Here is a 20,878-nt window from a genome sequence, read left to right as displayed (position 1 = left end):
GTCTCAAGAATGATGAAAAATAAGATAGGTTTTACCCTTTCTGACAATGAAACAGGAGTTGTGTCACGATATTCAAACACCAAAATAGACAACTTTTTGCAAGGCATTAACCGCACACAGCACTTGTGGTGAACATGCAAATAAACACACTCTGATAATGTGATGGGCATTGCCCTTGAAACTGATTGGCCTACACCAGAGACAGCCGCCATTTTCATGGCCTAGTCTCACCACCAGTGTCAGACCGGAGAACGCCAGCAGGTGAACCGTACAAAGACAATGCCACACGTGTCGGAGCATTTATAGCCGGGGGGGTTGAGCGGCTATTTTATTTATTGCCAGAAGGGGTAAAACCCCCCTTCTTATTTTCCATACTCACGAGTAACAGCTATGGCAGCAATCGGTGTTTGTGGAAGAAAGGAACAAAAAGTTAAAAGTTCGCAAAGAAGCACGGGGGAGGTGCGTCCGTTGAAGAATACCGGGAGACAGGAAGAGGAGCGCGCGGATTAAAGAACTGACGCGCAGGTTGGAGGCTTCGTAGTCACCGTTAGGAAAAGCGAGTGGCATTGGGCGTGACGCTCGTAGGGACGATGGCCGTGGGCCGAGACCGACGGCGGAGCGGCAGCCAGGGGGGAGGGGGGAACGCGCTCGAGTGAGTGGCGCGAGCGACGCGGAGACGGAGCGACGACGTCAGCTCGGTGGATTGAGAGATGGGGAAGCGGTGACTCATCAGGACTAATGTCGATGATGATGATGATCATCATTTTACGTGTTTCTCACGTGGCAGTAATAATCGCAAGCAATGTTGGAATGTGCAGATTGTATGGCGCACTGCAATGCGAAGCATGTTCACTGCGCCGCAGATTGGCTTCTTCATTTCTGCCTGACGGCCCGTCAGCTGCCTGCAGGGCACACCGGGTAGCCTTCATATCCGGCAGCCAAAGACAAAGATCTCCCATGTAGCCTTTAACAGACTGTTGGGGCAAGCACTGTTAGCATACCTGTCAACCCCTTATCAGTGCCTACCTTATTACAGACCAATTCAGACCTTTTTGGTCACTCCATGCCCTTATAAATCTCAACGTGCATCCTACAAAGTCCCATCATGAGGGAGAAACACAAACAAATAGACACTTTTTTGCCCCTTTATTGAAACGGCTGTACGCCGTCTGCACCTGAAAACTCAATTTCCCTGTACAAGAATACGGGTAAACTGTATGGGTTGACAGGTTTGTGTTAGCTTGTGGCACCTATGCAGGCCAGTACAGCACACGAGGGGGTGGGTGGCCAGCACCACGCCCGGCCGCCTTTGTCTCTCTCGTGACGAAGTTTAGTTTACACATCGCACCAGGTACTCATTTGAGTTTGAGTCGACCTAGGGGATGCCCAGGACCGGTTCCGATAATCGTTACTGGTGTTCACCGTGAGCGGTGATCCAACTATGGTTGCCGGGTTCGTAACACAGCGCGCTAACCGCTCTGCCACCGCTCTCCATATGCACACATGCGTGCACGCAAACCATATATACACGCACGCATACACACACAAATGTATACAACACGCACGTACATGCACACAAACATATAGCATACACATGCATATACACAGGCACACAACCATGTATACATACGCGCACATACAATGCGGATATGCACACACGCACGTACGCACGTATGCAAACACACACCGGCACGCAGGCTGCACAAAGGCCTCTTGTTTCATTGTACATTCCCTGTCGCGGTCAACTTTGCAAATATGAGTTACAGCGTCCAGTACATAAAGAGCCTTTTCAAGATTGCATTCTCTGCGCGAGGGTTTTTGTGGAACTGGAGCGCTTCCTGGTGCTTCGCGACAGCCTGTGGTTAACATTTCGTATGTTCGCATGAGCACAGCAGTACGGTCCCAGTAAACGTCACAACGTTGGGTCAACCTTGTTGCGTTTACCGGGGTGCAACCCATACAACCCGTAAAAACCCATACAAAAGAGGCGTGCGTTGTACGAGCGTCGTGTTGTTGTGTGCCAACGCTCCGCAAAAAACCACAGCACAAATAGACTCGCGCGACCTTCACGGTTGCAGAAGAATCCATTGTGAGGTCGCAGGTCAAGGGTGTTCAGCTGACATTGGGACAGTTTGCGATTTGAAGCCGCAGTTGGGAGTCCCATGTCCGCTCTGGGTGCACCGCGGTGGCGACATGTTAACTACCTCGCCCGGTGTATAGGAGGTCGTGGCTTCGAACACCTGCTGTATATTTGGAGTTTGCATGGTTCTCCCTGTGGTTGCGTAGATTTTTTTTACGGGTCCTTTGGTTTTCCCCTCCACATTTAGAATCAACGTCACGCGTTTAGAGTATTTAGCTGCGATACGTTTCCACGTGAGAAGCCACTTCATTGGGCTATGATTTGTGATAGCCAGATCGCTTCTGAGAAAGAGCTCCGTAGCTGAAATAAAAACATAGTTAATAGTTTAAAATAGTTTTTTATCAATAAAATTTGAACTACATTTTGGATTACACGACTAACAGTGGTGCTGCTGGGAGTTGTCACGTTGATGCTTCAACGAACCTTTTATACGCAAAGCAACACGTTTATAAAAACAATATATATAACAACAGATGTTATTTTTTATGCATCTGACACTGGGAAAGAAAGGGAGATCTTGGACGTGTGGGCCGACTGGCCTACTTTTTGGGGAAGACAGGTAGTCCTGGATTAACACGATAGATGCATTCTTGAAAATCTTCATGTAAAAGTGAAATGGTGATTTGACGCTTTCGTGACTGCAGGAATCCATATTCTTTGGTTCTTTCAGTAAAGTCACGTAGGTATAAAATAAAATAAATCACGACGTTTCGGGCGCTTGTGTTGCGTGACTTTACCGAAAGAACCAAAGAGTAGTGAAAAGGTGTTAACCGAACACTCTTTTCCCATAAGAAATCATGTAAATGGGGGGGGTGGGGGTTGCGTTCCAAGCTTCCAACTCGATTGACAAATATATAATTGTTACCCGTTTATTATGGCTATGCGTTGGTTAACACTTTTTTTTTATTGTTGCCTTTTTATGCATGAACAACATTTAAGGGGAAAATGAACAATTTATAAACGTAACCTAAAGCAAAGGACACTGTTGTCTGCGCGTGTGAGCTGCGACGAGTTTGCCCCCGAGGCGTCGCGCTCCTTAAACGACGCGTCTTGTCGTGTGCAGCCGAAGCCCACGAAGGGCAAGATGCGGATCCACTGCCTGGAGAACGTGGAGAAGGCCCTGCAGTTCCTCAAGGAGCAGCGCGTCCACCTCGAGAACATGGGCTCCCACGACATTGTCGACGGCAACCACCGCCTCACGCTCGGCCTCATCTGGACCATCATCCTCCGCTTCCAGGTGAGACCCCGTCAACTCGCAACATCGGAATCGGAGGTTCATTTGCGCGTAGTCGTAGTAATAATCAGGGCTCTCATCACCAATGTAATCCATAATAAAGTGGGGGGGGGGGGTGGGGGTTTGTTGGCTTGGATCGCAAATTGTATAAATACGTGCCAATTAGTAAGGTTTGTCACGTAAACAAAACGTTTCAATTCGTAACTGGTAACTTGTCAAGGAAACAAAACATGCCAATTAGTTACTACAATTAGTTACTTATATACTTACATACCAATTACTTATCCTGACAAGGCTCTTTCTGTAATGGATGCTGTTGACTGCAGCAGGGAAAGTACCATGAAACAAGATGCCTTTGTACAGCTTGCGTGCCGGTGTGTGTTTGCGTACGTGTGCATGTACGTGTGCACGTGCGTGTGTGCGTATCCGCAATGTTACTAGTAACTAAGAGTGTTACTTAGTAACTATAAGTTACTCGTAACTAATTGTAATTTTTTGTTTACGTGACAAACATTTCTAATTGGCTGTGTTGGGTGGTGGCGGGTTTAACGACGCATTGATATTCACGCAGTCTAACCCAAAAGGAAACCCTCTGTTATGGAGGAAGTTGATTATTCGAGTATTTAACCCATTGAGCTACACAGCTCTGTTTCACGGGTGACTCGGCCAGCAGGGGCGCGACTCCGCCCTTCCTCGCATTCCCAGACGCCTCTGCTGCTGCGACTGCTGCTGCGACTGCTGCTGCTGCTCTTACGAGCCATGTGCGTTTTGTGAGCACAGCGGGAAGCACGTGCGGTGTGCGGAAAAGTGCGGTGGATGCTCAACATGCCCAGCCGGCACGGAAGAGTAGGCCAAATACCATCTCAAAGGCTATCTCTCTCTGGAGCTCGAGTTCCCTTCAACTGATGGTGGTCGAGCGAGCCATTGCAGGGCTGCCTTTTAAACAGCTTTACAACCTTTACCTTTGAAAAGCTTTATAGCTCATCGGATTCCTCCAGTGGAATTGCATATTGTGACACCTGCTGTATATTTGGAGTTTGCGTGTCTCTGTCTCCGTGGTCGCAATTGTTTTTCCTCCGGGTCCTCCGGTTTTGTCCCGCCACATTTAGAATCGACATCGCACGTTAGAGTATTTGGCTGATCAAAAATGTCCACGCGATAAGACACTTTGTGAATGAAAAAATGTATTTCTTCCCAAAAATTGGGTGTACACTTTATCTGTGAAGGTCCGGTGTTTTAAAGTCACAAAAAAAGGAACGTAGCATGGAACAGAGACGTCCATTGTTTTAGCATCAAGGGGCAGATTGACAAACATCGTGAGAGCTGTGGGATGCAGACATGGCGCCGCACAGTAAGTGCAGCGAAGAGACAGATTCAGAAGTGATTTGCCGCGGGGAGATGAGAGAGCTCTATTCGGAAGAGAAATGCGAGATCGATAGTCGGTATATTACACGAAAATGGATGGATAGATATAAGCGAGATGAACGCCGAGAAGGGCGGTGAGGCCAATAGGAATAAGGCGCTTACAGGAGAGCGGCACAAGTGAATTGATGTTTGTACGAGCCATCGAACAAACACGGTCATTGCATCGCGCGGCGCTTTCAAATGCGGTTCTGCGGTCGTCGATATTAGAAAGCCACTGGGGCTAGGCACTGTTAATTCAAAATTGAAAACTCATTTCATTAGAACTGCTTTTTGCGTTAGGTTTGTCCTTCACCCCGCTCCTCTGATTATTAGCATGGTTGGCTACGCACGGTGTGAAAGAAGTTCAACATACGTACAGAAGAGAGATGTGCGTGAGATAGGAGAGAGACGCGTTCAGGAGAGAGGGAAAGAGAGAGGGACACGGAGATATACACTGGGAAAGACAGAGGCACGTGGAGAGACATGAGAGAAAGGGGACAGATGGGAGAGATGGGAGAGAGAGGAGAGAGAGAGGAGAGAGAGAACAGAGATGTGCAACCACATTCTCAATGTTCACTCTGCCAGGCCCACAGCCCCAACCATCACCGTGGAGCGCACGCACGGTGACTCAGATCACTGAATCGTCTCACGTGGCCCTGTGAGATGATGAACTTCATACCTTTCCATTTTAAAGCCGTGGCGAGAGGCATTCCTCATTCCTCACTTGTGTGTTTGAGTGACGGGGTGGGAGATGAGCCGACGCCACCGCCCCTGCCGCCGCCCGTCGTCGCGTTTGGCCCCCGGAGGGGGGGGGGGGGCACCGTTGCCCGGATGGCCCTGGTGGAGGTGAGAGGCTGATCCGGTGGTAACCGACCGAGAGAGAACGATACCGGCGATGAGAGCAATCCTTCTGTGCCACTGGCCGTGCCACTCTATTTAAATATTACTATTTTTATTTTACCAGGTAAGTCCCACTGAGTTACGTAGCTGTTTTTCGGAAGCGACCTGGCCACAAATGATAGCGCAACGAAGTGGCTTATTGCGTGGAAATTTACCGCAGTCAAATACTCTCTAGAAGCACGTCTCTTAATGTGGAGGGAAAAGCTGCAGTACCCGGAGAAAGCTCCACACGACCACGAGGAGAGAGGGAGAGACGTGCAAACTCCAAATATACAGGCAGCAGGCAGGGTTGGGATCAAAATCACGACCTCCTGTACACCAGGCGAGGCCATTAACATCGCCTTGCCACCACGACGCCCTCACTCAACCACGCCGCACGTGGCACCGCGGCCAGGGCGCGACAGACAACAACAACCTGTGAGGAACAGGAGGAAGCGTCTCCGTTAGGGGAGGGCGGTGGGAGCAGTGGGGGGTTTGCATCTTCCACGCTGAGGAGCTGATTGTTGCCATCCCTGGATCTTGTGTCAAAATGTTACTCGCGAGTATGAAAAATAAGAAAGGGGGTTTTACTCCTTCTGACATGAAAACAAAATAGCTGCTCAACCCCCGAGCTATATATGCTCCGATACGTGTGGCATTATCTTCGTACTGTTCGCCTGTTGGTGTTCTCTGGTCTGACACTGGTGGTGAAACTCGGCCATAGAGAAAAAGCTGTCTCTGGTGTAGGCCATTCAGTTTCTAAGTAAAATGCAAATATAATTATTGGAGCGAGTTTGGTTGCATGTTTTGCCACAAGTACTGTGTGTGGTTAATGCAGACTTTAATCCTTGCAAAAGGTTTCTATTTGGTGTTTGAACATGTTAACACAGCTTCTGTTTTATTGCCAGAAAGGGTAAACCCTATTCTTGTTTTCCATACTTCCAATGTCTCTGAAAAACTAAATCAATTGGTATATTTAATTGCCCTCGTGACAACTTGATTCGATTGGCTGTCGGGTGGTGGATGGTTATACAACCGACACGTTCGAACCCAAAAATAAACGAATTAAGAATCGTCCGTCACATTTGTCGTGAGAGCCCATGCTACGAAGGGAGCTCGAGCGCTCATTTCTCCGTCTCCCGCTGGGTTCTCGCCCAATATTTTTTGAGGCCGCGCCGACCACGTGGTCACAGCGGGGTCACCTCGGCCGCGGCTTGCGGGGGAGCGCAACAGCTTCCGGCCGTCTGAAGAGAATGATGGGAGACTTCGCTGGGGAGCTGCGAGGTCGTGGGGAGGAGATAGAGAGAGGGGAGGAGGGGGGGAGCCCTGCCAGATGTCTGGTTCCACTGAGTGGGTTGGTGGGGAGTGGCGGTGCAGCGGTTTGCGTGCCGCGCTACGTATCCGGCGTCCCGAGTTCGATTCCCACTTACGGCCAACACCAGTTACGATTATTTGAACCGGTCCTGGGCCTCCACTATGTCGACTTAGCCTCAAATTAGTGCCTGGTGCGGTGTGTGAACATCGCCACTGGGAAGACAAAGGCAGCCAGGTGTGGTTTTGGCCACTCACCCCCTCGTGCGCCGTGTCAGCCTTCATCGGTGCTCACTTACAGCGCTTGCCCCAACAGTCTGTTAAGGCTATACGGGGGATCTTTGTCTTTGTGGGTGGGAGGGTGACTGGCTGCCCCTGTGAGGCAGCACAGCTTTCATCCTTTGTGAATTGCAAATAACGCTGCGTTCGTGCCACGCTTTACACACAGCATTGTGAAAAGCACATGTTGTTATAAAAACACATTAGCTTGTCGTAAATTCACCGGGCTTTCTCGGTATCTTCTTTATCCCCTCTTCTAAATTCAACGCTTATATATTTACACCTTGAAAATTACACGTGGTGTACAACGTTTGACCGGGAAAATCCATAGCAGGTACAGAAAGCCAGCGAATTAAGTGCAAAAGCAATTTGAACCGTTGCAAGTAGCTGGGACGAATATCTATTGCAACGTTATTGATGAACATCATGGACAGAGCTAAACGTATGCATGCATTATGTTGAACTTCTGCGTGCACGGTACGCAGCCAACCGTACTAATCGGAGGTATGGGGAAAGGACAACAAACTATGCAATGAAATGAAGGCCATGTGATTGCAGACATTTTTGAGACAGGACTCCTGGCACATAGAGAGAGAAGTGCGACAAGCAATGTTGAAGTCCTGGGGTGACACTCGACACCTACAGTTCCCGGGGACGTGAAAGGCTCCGTGTCACACGTGTGAGAACACGTCCAGCAGGCTCCGTTCATACCCAACCACTGCGCATCACCGATCAAAGCCTCCCCCGGCTGCTGTGGACTGACAGGAGCCCATTGAGATGGCACGGCTCTTTTTACGAGATGAACATTCTGGCACGTAGCAGCAGGCTTTCGTGACCAACAATAATATCCATAATAAGAGTTATTTTGCGTTATATTGAGTAAATATAAATGTCTCGTTAAACCCGCCACCGGCCGACACAGCCAATTAGTAAGGCCCGATGAAGTGAATTTCGCCCGGTGAAAATGGATTTAATTACCAGCTAAACGTCGTACTCAAACTGTAAATGTTTTGGGTTTACTCTCCAACACGCCGGTGTGCTGAACTAGTAAATAATTGGCAGTTTTTGTTTCTGTGACAAACCTTTCGAATTGGTTGTGTCAGGTGGTGGTGGGTTAACGACACGTCTGTATTTGCACGATCTAACCCAAAATGACTTTCATTTTGAGAGAAATATTCTCAAGCACACATCCATCACAAGCCGTGAACGAATCCGAACAAAAACCTGAAAAGAAACACCATGTGAGGAAGTTAAGAGACAAAAACTGTTTTATGTTATACGCCAAATATAATATTAGAGATTTACTTGTATCTTTGTATGTATGTTGAACTTATTTTGCACCGTACGTAGCCAACCGTGCTAATTAGAGGTGTGGGGAAGGACAACAACTTAGATTCACTAACAAGGCTAGCTGAGATTCAATACATTTTCAAAGTCTCAATGTAGAATATATTTTGTTATAGAAATGCTGGACTATGATAATGATAAAACATTTGACGATTATATAAAAAGAACGTCAGATGCTGCCTTCTTCTTCATATGGCTGATGTCGGTGTAGAGCCACGAATATGATTTTACGTTTGGGTAGTTGAGCCAGATGATTGCGTCAGGAGTAGCGGTGTGGGGAATTGTCGCTGTGGTGATGCTTCCCCCCTTCGTAATTGTGATTCGGGCATTGAGTCATGATGCGTCCCATGGTATGTTCTGGGTGACCGGTCGCATGCTGTCGGGAGAGTTTAAAATTTTCCATTTGTGCATCAACTATCCGCATCTGGGTGCAGTGAGTTCCTGCAGTAGACTGGCGAGCACATGCATAGCGCCCATCACACATGGGCTTCCACCTCTCATAGCGCCAGTCACCCATGAGCACTGTGAGAGATGGAAGCGAGAGTCTGGACTGCGGCCGACGTCAAAAATAAAGACATCTCGTACAGGAGCCTACCGTCGAAGCTCCCCCGGTTTCAACCTTCCACACCGCCAATGATCGACCGTCAATCAGGATCGGGCCACATGGCCGATGCGGCCACCCGATGCCACATATGTCGCATCAAATAATATGGCGGCTTGCGAGTAGTGTGGTCGCGAATCCCAAACCATCGACCGCATCATCAACACGCTGCTGCTGCCTTCACGCCTGTAAAGGAGGAATGGACGGACATCCACTCTGCTTCTGAGCAGACAATTGAGTGGATAACAAATAGAAAATCACATTTTTTATCCACTGCTGTGAATCCATACGAAAGAAGAAGATCATCCATTCATGATAGGCCTGAGTGATTGTGTTTGTGCGGAGGAGGTGGTCTCTTTCCGTGATGGGGTATTGCTACTGTGCTTGGAATAACACGTTGACCATTTTGAGTTTTGGCTTCTGGCAGAGTGATGGTGTGCAACGTCTCGAATGGTCCCGAGTTTTGCTGAGATGTCCAACGCTGATAAAAGGGGAAAGAAACCGCAACGTGTGCTTGTGTGTGTGCAAATCACAGCGGCAAAGAGTTTTAAATTCCGGACAACTTGTGAGATCACATTTATTGATACGGATAAAGAAGTGATTGAGTGGATGCTTTGTAATGTTGAAAGAAGGACGGCTATCTTACAAACAATAATACAGCATTATAAATGTTGCCAACATAAACCCAGCAATAATGAACATAAATTTCCCTCTGCCTGCCTTATTAAAACATTGTAAAAAATAAATGCACATTCTACTACTGACTTGGCTGGTCTGGATAGCTTTCCAAGTTAGCACTGTTAAATTCTAAGCATTGTTGTATGCAGGTCGCTTCTGAAAAAGAGCTATGTAGCTCAGTAGGCCTGAAATAAATAAATAAATATATACTGCAAGCATAAATGGTTTGAAAGGTGTGTTGAGGTAAACTTAGCACAACTTTCATGATATTAATATTCATATACTTGTCTGATTTCTTTATATTAATTTTATCCGAGATATCGCGCCCATTTCACGAGGCCTCCTCAGGGCCACCATTTCCACCTTGTCGTTGGTGGATGATGGCTGATCCCGTGCAGAAAACCCTTCTCCTCCCGATATTTGCAATCCGCGTAAGGGGGCCCAGTTTGATGCACAATTCGCGGGCCACATTCAACCCTGTGACAAGAATAGGCTATTACCCTTTCTGGCAATCAAACAGAAGGTTTTAAGATGTTCAAACACCAAATAAATACTTTTTGCAAGGAATCAATTCTGCATTAACCACACTTGTGGTGAACATGCAAACAAACATGCTCTGATAATATATGCATTGTTTTTTGATTGGCCTACACCAGACAGAGTTTTCTTTAGTTCCTGCTCTGACATTGGTGAGACTAGGCCATAAAGAAGGCTGTTTTAACATATTAACACCTGTTTTATTGCCTAAAATGGTATACCTATTATTATTTTTCATACTGTGATACTGGCAAATTCGGCCGCTTGCCGCTCCGCAGAGAAAAGTGCGGGAACATTTCCTCCGATGGCTTTCCGCGTTTCCCAGCGACCATCGGCTCACCTTCACCTCCGTTCTACGGATTCTTCCACAGCTCCTCCGGCTGCTGTACATTTCCACACGATTATAAGCCACTTTCCTTGAGCTATTGCTTATGATAGCCAGGTCGCGTCCTGAAAAAAAGATATACATAGCTCAGTGGGCCTTACCTGCTAAAATAAAAATAAGTTTTAGGCCACTTCAAACCTCCTGGAGTGAGGTTGGGGTTGGTGGAATAGGCATGGACACAAACACACACTGAATATGAGCATGGGCCAGGTTATGTGAAGCGGGCTGCCGTTTTAAACTATTATTTAAAGGGACTTTGTAAATAACATGATCATTATTGAGTAGCTTAGTAAGGTGATGACACGATTATGTTGACACGAATTGCAGTTGCATATGACCAAGGGGAAATGCTTTCAAGATGCAGGGGCTTTGGTGTAGAAATTAAACAAATATGGTTAATTATGATGATGTTGTAAGTTACTATTATAATGGTGATGCAATACCCAAACGCAGACATACATATGAAAAATATAGCTTGTTTTACAATGCGGGTGGAAATGGTCCACAACAAATCATCACAATGACATTTATCGGCCAGCAATTGGTGTGTGTTGATATTTGGACAGCTGTAGTATGCGCTATTAAACGTCTAACAGGCAGTTTTTTTTCTATTGAGGCCGTTAAAATGTCCACTTAATCTTTTCCCTCGGGTTTTTGGAAGTCGCGCGCTATGTTCACATTTCGCAGCTCATGTTGAATGTATGGCCGGAGCTAGGAATGTGATGCGTCAGGCATGAAAGTCGGACCCACGGAATGTTTCACTCGGGGTCGAGATGTCGCACGTCGGCAGTGGACACATTTTGTTAAAAAATAATTTTGATCAACTCGGGGTGCGTTTTTCGCCTTTCCACTTTTCACGAGAGTTGACTCAATTTTACTTTCTTGCTCTAGATCCTGAAGTTGATTCGCGATAAGTAGCTGGTACCGTGCTGTCGGTGCGTCGGGGTGGCAAGACGTTAACTACCTCTCCTGGTATGCAGGAGGTCGTGGGTTCGATGCCGACCCTGATGCCTGCTGCACATTTGGAGTTTGCGTGTCTCTCTCCCCGTGGTTGTGTGGATCTTTCTCTGGGTCATCCCGTTTTTCCCTCCATATTTTAATCGACGTGCATTCAGAGTATTTGGCTGCTCTACATTTCCACGTGATAAGCCGCTTCGTTGAGCTGTCATTTGTGGTCAGGTCGCTTCTGTAAAAGAGCTACATAGCTCAGTAAGCCTTACTGGGTAAAATAAAAAATAGTTTATTTTTTGTTTAGATCTATATCGGTCAACGTGAGCGATATGGGATTGTTTCAAAGTGTAGCGAGTGCATCTAATTTTGAAGAGGCTAGTGGTGCCTAGGTAATAACATAGTTGTGTATATATTGATATAGTTGTGTGTGTGTATATATAGTTTTGGGAAGCGGTAGTGTCGTGGTTAGCGTCCTGCACTACAAACCCGGTGACCCAAGTTTGATTCCCGCTCACGGCCAATGCCAATGACGATTACCTGAACAGGTCCTGGGCCTCCCCTAGGTCCACTCAGCCTCAAATGAGTACCTAGTGCGATTGTATAAACATCGGCACTAGGGAGACAAAGGCGGCCAGGCATGGTGCTGGCCACCCACTCCCTCGTGTGCTACAGTGCCGGCCTTCACTGGTGCTCGCAAACAGCACTTCCCCCAACAATCTGTTAAAGGCTATACGGGGGATCTTTGTCTTTGTTTTGTCTATATATGTTCAAACTGCAATCAAATTAGATGCCAAATCGGCATATCCGCAATGCGTGTGTAATGATCTTGCGTCCCTCTGCGGAGAAGTCACTTTTTAAAATCTCAAACATAACTTGAGCATAATGAGCAACTTAGCAACCGATAGCAATAGCTGGCAATGTTCGTGTCACGCTTTCCTCTCGTAGACACGGTGAGACCTTTGTGTTTTACGGCGCAAAAGATGGCAATATAAACTTTATAATTCAACCGCCTCATTTTCTCGTGATGTATTTCGAAAGAGGCCAGCAGAATAGACGGTTTCTCTCTCGGTAAAAAAAAAATAATCTTGTTTTTAACCTCGCTTATTCTTTGCGCATGTAGGTGGCAGTAAAAGTGTTCAGGAGCTAAGCGCCTATGTCGAGGTCTGGCGAGCCACGAAGAGGGCTTCGGGAGAGAGTTGGTGTCGTCTTTGCTGATCCTCTGTTGAGTCAGCCCGGTGAAATATATTGCCCTGCTGCACAAATCGGCAAAGTGAAGCCCGGGTGCAAATGAACAACGAGGGGAACAAGCCTTAGGAACGAACGGTGCCTGCGGCGCTTTGACAGCGGTGTACATTTTCATTCTTCGTGTGGGGGAATGTCCCCGGCGATGAGAACGCATCAGGTGCGCGTGCACTCTTCACGAGGCCGCGTGGTTGACGCTCTACCCCTGGAGTCATAAATACACGAGGGTGCCTATTACTCAACTTTGATGGAAACACCAATAAGTGTGTATTTCTATTCGCAGCGTGTGTTCCTTGATTTATTTGATGAAAATTGTGATTCATAAATTCCGCTAAACCGGCACGTATGGACAACCGTGCGTTTTTTCCATGGATACACCCCAAGAATAACATCACGTTTTAACTATCTCGGGCCCACACAATAGGCCCACTAACTTCAGTTTCCCCAGTAGGCTTCACAAAAAAGCAAGCACTAAATAACGTTCCGTGTTTCTTGTTTTTTACGTGCACTGCTAAATACCTCAGGCCCCGAGAGACAATGCGTCTATATTTAACTTGGCCGCACGTGAACAATGGGCAGCTCAACTCAGCAGGCGGCTGTCGGCGGGAGGCGAGACACGGCAGAGCGACAGCGTTCACAGTTCCCAGAGATGGCGCGCCCCACGACAGCCGGCCCACGCGTATGCTGCAGACCAACGCGCACAGCCTGCCTACAGCGTGCACTGTGGACGTGCTATCGTCCATTAACGCGCGGCGTTGCTTTCGCACTTCGAATGCCGCGTCGCTGCTTTTGTACGCGGAACCGGCTCGCCCTAGACCCCTCCTCCCGTGACCGTAACGAGAGGACAGGCCGGCTAATAAAAACGACAACAATAGACGAGTTCGGAGGCGATGAGTGGATACTCTGCATTGTGTTCTGCCCTCCTCTTGAGGGTCGAGTGACTCCGCCACCGAGGGACACCAGAGGGTTGTGGAACGGCCACTCGTTATTTCAAAGTGTTCTTCTGAGGAGCATTCGTGCGTCTGTAAATATGACCAGATGCACACCAATAGAGCTCACGTTACACAGCACCTAACTGCTCAATCCCTGTACAGCGTCCATCCGAATCTGAATAGATGCCCTCTGCCCTGAATTGATTATTCCACTGATGGGCGTGGCCTACTGTGCAGTTACATTAACGTCATTCATTACATTAAGCCCATACCAGCTACATATGCATGTATGTATGTTGAACTTTTTTAGCCCCGGATGTAGCCAAGCATGCAAATTGTGGTGCTTTGCATAATAAGAACGGGATGGCACTGTTATTTCTGGCATCAATAAGCGGCGTGATGACACATCTCTTCAACAGATGTCGTGCCGCTGTAGCAGCTGCATTGCTGAGTGTTTCCCACTCAAAAAACGAGTCCTGAGGAAATTCCACATTCACTTGGGACGACCCGCTGTTATGGCTTCCTGCACGGCGCTCAGTCTACCAGCAATGATTCGATCCGCGACTGGTCCCGGCCCGTGATTCGAGCGCTCTGCCCACAGTGCTCCACCCCCCCCCCCCCCGGCCGGATAATAAACCGATTGCTTTAACATGGCAATGGGAAGAATTGAATATGAAAAAACGAAAATTTAAATGTTACTTTACTGAATTAATTGCCAGACTAGCAGACTGCTTCCAGCAGTGTTTTTTTTTTTTTGAGCACAGCAATATGCTCTCCATCGTATTCAGCATTCTAACAATCATAACGTTCAAGTTGTAACACGACTCAGAGACGCAAGGAGGAACCGCAGACGAGTGGGAATCTGGGAGGACATCTAACACGTAGGCTTTCACGACCAATGTTATTCATAATAAAGGTTTTTGGGTTATATTGCGTGAATATAAATGTGTCGTTAACCCACCACCACATAGCCAATTAGTAAGGTTTGTCACCTGAACAAAACGTGCCAATTAGCTATTACTTTAGCACATCGGTGTGACGGTGAGAAAACCATAACACCCGCAGAAAGCACACGCATGCAAGGGGGAAACACTCTTTCCCATTCAGGCGGAACAGGTGAAGATCACTTTTTTTTTGTACGTACTGCCTTCTCCTGGCGAGCCAGGACATTGCTCCCCCTCGATGCCCACCCACGGGAAGGGAGTTTCGCAACATTTGTGCGATCCACCAACCCTCGCTGCCTCCACAGTGCTGGATTACAGACCACGTGCATAGCCCCACCACCGGCCATATACATCACAGCTCTTCCATAGACACATTCGTTGTTTACAGCCGGGCATATTGTGTAACGGCTACTCTCCCTTCTTTGATCCACTCCTATTGAGTCGTTCGTACTGTTCCGAGAACTGCCTCGAGGTCCAGTGTCCTGATTAACAATTAATTAGGGGTACGGGGAGATGTTAACTACCTTGCCTGGTCTACAGGAGGTCGTGGGTTCGATCCCGAACCTGACGCCTGCTGCTGTGTATTTGGTGTTTGCCTGTCTCTCTCCCCATGGTCGCGTGGATTTTTCTCCGGGTCCTCCGGTTTTTCCTCCACATTTAGAAGCATTCGTTTGGGGTTTTTGGTTTGTATACATGTCCACGCGATAAGCCACTTGGTTGAGCTGTCGTTTGTTGCCAGGTCGCTTCTGAAAAGGAGCTATATAGCTCAGTGGGCCTTACCTGGTAAAATACAAATTTTTTTTTTTTAAGTTTAGTTAGATTGGAACCACACGGCACTGCTCTCGTTCCTCAATCGCGCGTATTTGCCACCTTGGAGAGACGCGTCAAGGAGAGACACTGATCGCTTTCAGCCGGCCTGGCTGACGAATCGCCACTGACGGGAGTCGTTAGCAGGAATTAGAAACATCATTTGACGTGAGACATCAACTGTAGTAGACTCATCAGCCGATATATCTGAATGAGATAGTTGAGCAGAGTTTCATGAAGTATGACGATTGCCCCCTTTTCTGGATGTTTTTTCTGCTGATTAATTAACCATGAAACCAATTGGATCATTACAAATATTCTATTTAATGAAATGCATTTCAACTGTATATGTGTGTTAAGCACTTGTATTCAGTTATTAATACGTAACATATAATGCTCGTCAAATAATACATTGCGTAAATCATGCCCGTGGAAAACAACGCAATCTGCGAGTTCGACTCTCCGCATTGCCACGCAGTCGGCATTCCTCTCCGTGCCCGAGTCGATAACCGCAAGGGGCATCCGAAACATTTCGCGAGGTCCTCAACGCGACGGTGTTTACATAGGCAGACGTGATTCAGCTGCAGGACTTGGTCTAAACCACTTGGTGTGTGTGTGTGCGCGTGCTCACGGCCACCAACACCAGCGACGATTATCTGAAGCGGTCCTGGCGCTCCCCTAGGTCGACTCAGCCTCAAATGAGTACCTGGTGCGATGTGTAGTAAACATCGCCACTGGGGAGACAAAGGCGGTCGGGCGCGGTGTTGGCCACCAACCCCCTCGTGTGCCGTGCCGTCCTTCATAGTTGCTCGCTCACAGCACTTGCCCCAAAAGTCTGTTGAGGCTACATGGGGAAATGTAAGTCTATGGGCAATGTTCGTCCATGGGCAGTGTCAGTCTTTCTGTGCCAAGTCCTTTCCCAGAGACGTCGGTGATCATGGCCTTCCCTCCATTTGGCTCTGTCCACGATATTTATTCAAGAACTTTGCATGCAATACTTACTCCTAGTTGCAATCCAATTATTTATATTTCTTATGATGTAACTTAACTCGCTGTCTTCCCCGGCTTCTTGTGCCTGTAATTGTACCAGTCAATGCATGATATTAAGTCTCTTGTTTTCTCTTGACATATCCAAGGGATCTAACTTTACTATTCTCTAATTATTATTTCTGTACCTGCCATCCAAAATATATTTAAGTTACCTGTCTCATCCGTCCGTGAAATTCTTAACATCCTCCATCTTAAAAAAAAAAGATAATTCTATGACTTACAGTTTGCTGTGTAGTCTTTGTAATTGTCCAGCTCTCACATTGCATTGTGAAGGAGCCATTGCATGTTGAGTCAAGACAGAGTGCTTTGAGTGTGTCTCACCAGTCACCTTGTATGAACCGTGGTTTGTATTGAATCTCTGCGGCAGTGCAGGCACCTGGGCCTGTACTCAGTTGACTGGGCTAAAGGTGTCGAGCAGCCGCGTGTGTAGACGAGTGTGCGTTGACGAGTTGTCACGGGGGGCACAGGTGGTGCATCAGCCTGCCATCTCAGTCAGTTGACCCGTGGAACCTGAGTCTGCCCCGTGACCTCGTGCTAGCGGGCGTTCGACACTTCACTTGGCCTCAACGTGCACATAACCTGGCACAAGTGTAGTGATGACGTCACCGCCACTTAGTGCCGAATCGCGGTTGTTGTTTTTGGGGTGGTGGAATACAATGCGTTGTGCCCACTGTTGTCGCTCCTCACAGATCCAGGACATCAGCGTGGAAACGGAGGACAGCCGGGAGGTGAAGTCGGCCAAGGACGCCCTGCTGCTGTGGTGCCAGATGAAGACGGCAGGGTGAGTGTTTCCCACTGACACGTGCGGTGAGTGTCTTGCACTGACACACGGAGTGAGCGTCTCCCACTTACAAGGGGGGGGGGGGGGTGAGTGTCTCCCACTGACAAACGGAGTGAGCGTCTCCCACTGACACGTGGGGTGAGTGTATCCCACTGACACACGGAGTGAGCGTCTCCCACTTACAAGGGGGGGGGGGGGGTGAGTGTCTCCCTCTTACACAACCTGTTATCCAACCCTTCAAAGGCAAGGGTTAATGGATCACTTAGATTTGCTCAACTCCTAAAGACACCGGGCACTGGGCTGTGAAGTGGCCAGGAGGGGTTTCTATGGGAGACAAAACGTTAACCGAAAAACCGTTAACCGATGTCACTGTTAACCGAGCAACTACTCCAATTAGCACGCATTGTTTGAGTGACAAACCTTACTAATTGGCTGTGTCGGGTGGTGGCGGGTTTAACGACACAACATTTATATTTTTACGTGATCTAACCCAAAAAAAACTAACCCTCTGATGGATAATTTTGGTCGTGAAAGCCTCCTATGACGTGTTCAACGGAACAGCGGCGAGTTGTAGCACGGGCCCGTTGGAGGGTGGAAAAATCTTGTCCTGTGGACACGACCCCCAACGTAGCCGACCCAGTTTGTGGCCACCGGGTGTAAAAGATGTGGCTGAAACTCGTGGCCTTTTGTCAGTTTAACGGCCTCGGGCCAACGTGTCCAGCGGTGAGTCACGTTTTATGGGTGGGGGGGGGGCTGACTTATGTGGACTGTCGGCGTTCCTCCGCTCGTGCGATATTCACGCGGGGACATTTTCCGCCATTTAAGGTGCGAACCGAGGATCTGCCATCCGCGCGCACACAACACACATCGATGTACGCGACTCGTCAATATGCACAAGCACATCGATATGCACAGAACGTCAATATTCGTAATGTATTAATATACACGACACATCGATATTCACGATGTATCGGTATACGCAACACATCGATATTCGTAATGTATAGATATACTCCACAACACATCGATATTCATGATGCATTGATGTCCACAACATATTGATATTCACATCACATCGATATTCATAATGTATCTATATACACAATATTCATTGGGTCTTTCGAAATGTCGTGATATTTTTATTATTTTTTCTATCTACGTGGCTTTACCGAAAGACCCAATGAATATTAATCCCTGCAGTCACGAAAGCTGTAAGTCAAGATATATACACAATACATTGATATACGTGACGCACTCCTATCCATAATGTCTCGAGCCTTTTGAATGTTCACTGTTTACAGAAATGTATAACATTAGCAACAACAGCAAAAGCGTTCTTTGAGCCACGATTTCGTTCCGGACTTTTGTTCTTGTGTCGCGTAACGCGGGGGATCTCGTCATATCATGGTGTGGCACGCAACACGGATGTTAGTTTGTATTCACGGTAAAACCATTGCTTCGGACGAGTTTTGATTCGCCAGTTTTGCATATTCGCGAGTTACTAAATGTAAACTAATTCCCTATTTACCATTTCCCCTCCTCAGCTGTGTTCACTCGTAGCAGTAACATAATCCCATTTTCCCCCATTGGAACAAGGTTTCTGCATTCGCGAGCATTTTCAAGAACGTGACCCTTCGCGGCTCGAGAGGGCTTGCTGTATGTTGAACTTCTTTTCCACCGTATGTAGCCAACCGTGCTCATCAGAGGTGCGGTGGCAGGGGGAGGAGGGGGGGGCGAAGACAACAAACTCAATGCAAAAAGCAGTTCTCAAGAAATGAGTTTTCAATCTCGATGTATTAGTTAGAAGGGAATGTTATCTTCGAGAGGCAATTCCTTGACATTGCGATGGGCATTCAACCCTGATTTGAAGCTTTCGTGACTGCATGAATCCATACTCTTTGGTTCTTTCGGTAAAGTCACGTAGGTAGAAAAATAAAATAAATCACGACGTTTCGGGCGCAACACAAGCGTCAACTCGCCAGCCCGACCCCACCAATGGCTCCTGTTTTTCGTCCGAGGTTCACGTTAATTTCTTTGTCTATTACAATGTCCCTGCCGCCGTTCGTGGCCGACCGCTTGATGTTTCGGGCCTCTAGGCCTGAGCTCGGCAACTGTGCTTAAAGAGACACCAATAAGATTCATAAACTCTTTCCTTGTTTTGTTTCGTTTGTCCCATCTTGTTTTGTCTTGTTAATTCTAGTGGCCTGCGTTGGCGTATAATTTACGACCGTTATAACTCACCGATTCTTAGATGTACGCTTCGATGCATTCATCGTGAGCATTGCAATCTATTTCACTCGCTTGAGTTAACAGGTCATATAATGTCTATAACTTTGTGTGTGATCTCTAATCTACGTGCTCCTCTTTGTCTCAGTACAATTCCGAGTGTGCATCTCTTTCTGCTCCTTTGCACACTCTTCAGCATCCGTTCCATTTTTACTTTTCAACGTCCGTGTTTCTAATCTATGCGTGCAATCGCAGGTAGAATAACCTCAGATTTTACCAGGTATTCCTATTTATCTGCACAGTATTTAAATACCGAAGTAGGAATGTGTGGAACCTTCGGGGTATTTCCTCATCCCACGTGCTGCGACGACAACAACGATGTTGTTATTGAAGGGATCCGGGTCCCTGGAGAGCTCGAACAAAAGTGGAAAAATACCGGAGAGTTCTTTCTTGTTCTGCGGTAGTGACCCGTTCCCATGGGCGTGCCACTTGGAGTAAGAGATTGTGGCGCAGCTTCCCACTCTCTTGGGCAAACACGGACTTTGCAGTCCTGTAACGCTCCCACCGCCTCTTCATATGTGCTTTCAGGGCCTCTCTTTCGTATGGCTGTTGATGTAGATATAGAGCAACAACTACAATTTCACATTTAGGTGGTCAAGCCAGACAACCGCGTGAGGAATAGCGGAGTGCATCATCATCGCAGTGATGTCGCCTTCGTATTTTTGGATCAGGCATTGCGTCATTATACGTTGTACGGTCTGTTCTGGATGACTACAGTCGCACACACTGGAGAGTTTTAAATTTTCCCTTTATGCATCAGGTAGCTGCATCTACTGCCATGATTTGTGCAGATGCGGTTCAGGGTGGACCATGAGCTCTGTGGAATATCAAACCCAGGAATATTCTGTGTTTGGTCTTTCACAAAGTGTGGGTGAGTTATTTTTAACTCCATTCAACCCTCCAGGCTTAATTGGGGTTGGATTTGCGTTGTTTAAGCTTAAGCTCATCGGTTCAAAAGGGCTTGGCGTGACTTCACGCGATGACGAGAGACGTCGTTGAGGTCCTGATGAATGGGAAGGCGACTGCTTTCCTCCATTTGCGGGACTTCCCGGAGGGTTGCAGCGTTGCGGCGGTTGGGTGGGGGAAAGAT

The 20,878-nt window shown here is 47.6% G+C and overlaps 1 protein-coding gene across 1 annotated transcript in view; it reads left to right on the top strand.

The window, feature by feature from the left end:
• The window catches only part of LOC144941604 (spectrin beta chain, non-erythrocytic 1-like), a 168,518-nt gene that overhangs the window by 76,459 nt on the left and 71,181 nt on the right, over positions 1–20,878 (top strand). The window contains exons 5-6 of the mRNA XM_078867924.1: positions 3,204–3,377; positions 17,411–17,502. Of these exons, the coding sequence (XP_078724050.1) occupies positions 3,204–3,377; positions 17,411–17,502 (266 nt within the window). The remainder of the gene's footprint in view (positions 1–3,203; positions 3,378–17,410; positions 17,503–20,878) is intronic.

The sequence above is a fragment of the Lampetra fluviatilis genome, chromosome 25 (genome assembly GCF_964198595.1).
Source record: "Lampetra fluviatilis chromosome 25, kcLamFluv1.1, whole genome shotgun sequence".
Lineage (NCBI taxonomy): Eukaryota > Metazoa > Chordata > Hyperoartia > Petromyzontiformes > Petromyzontidae > Lampetra > Lampetra fluviatilis.
This window is presented reverse-complemented; position numbering and strand designations above follow the sequence as displayed.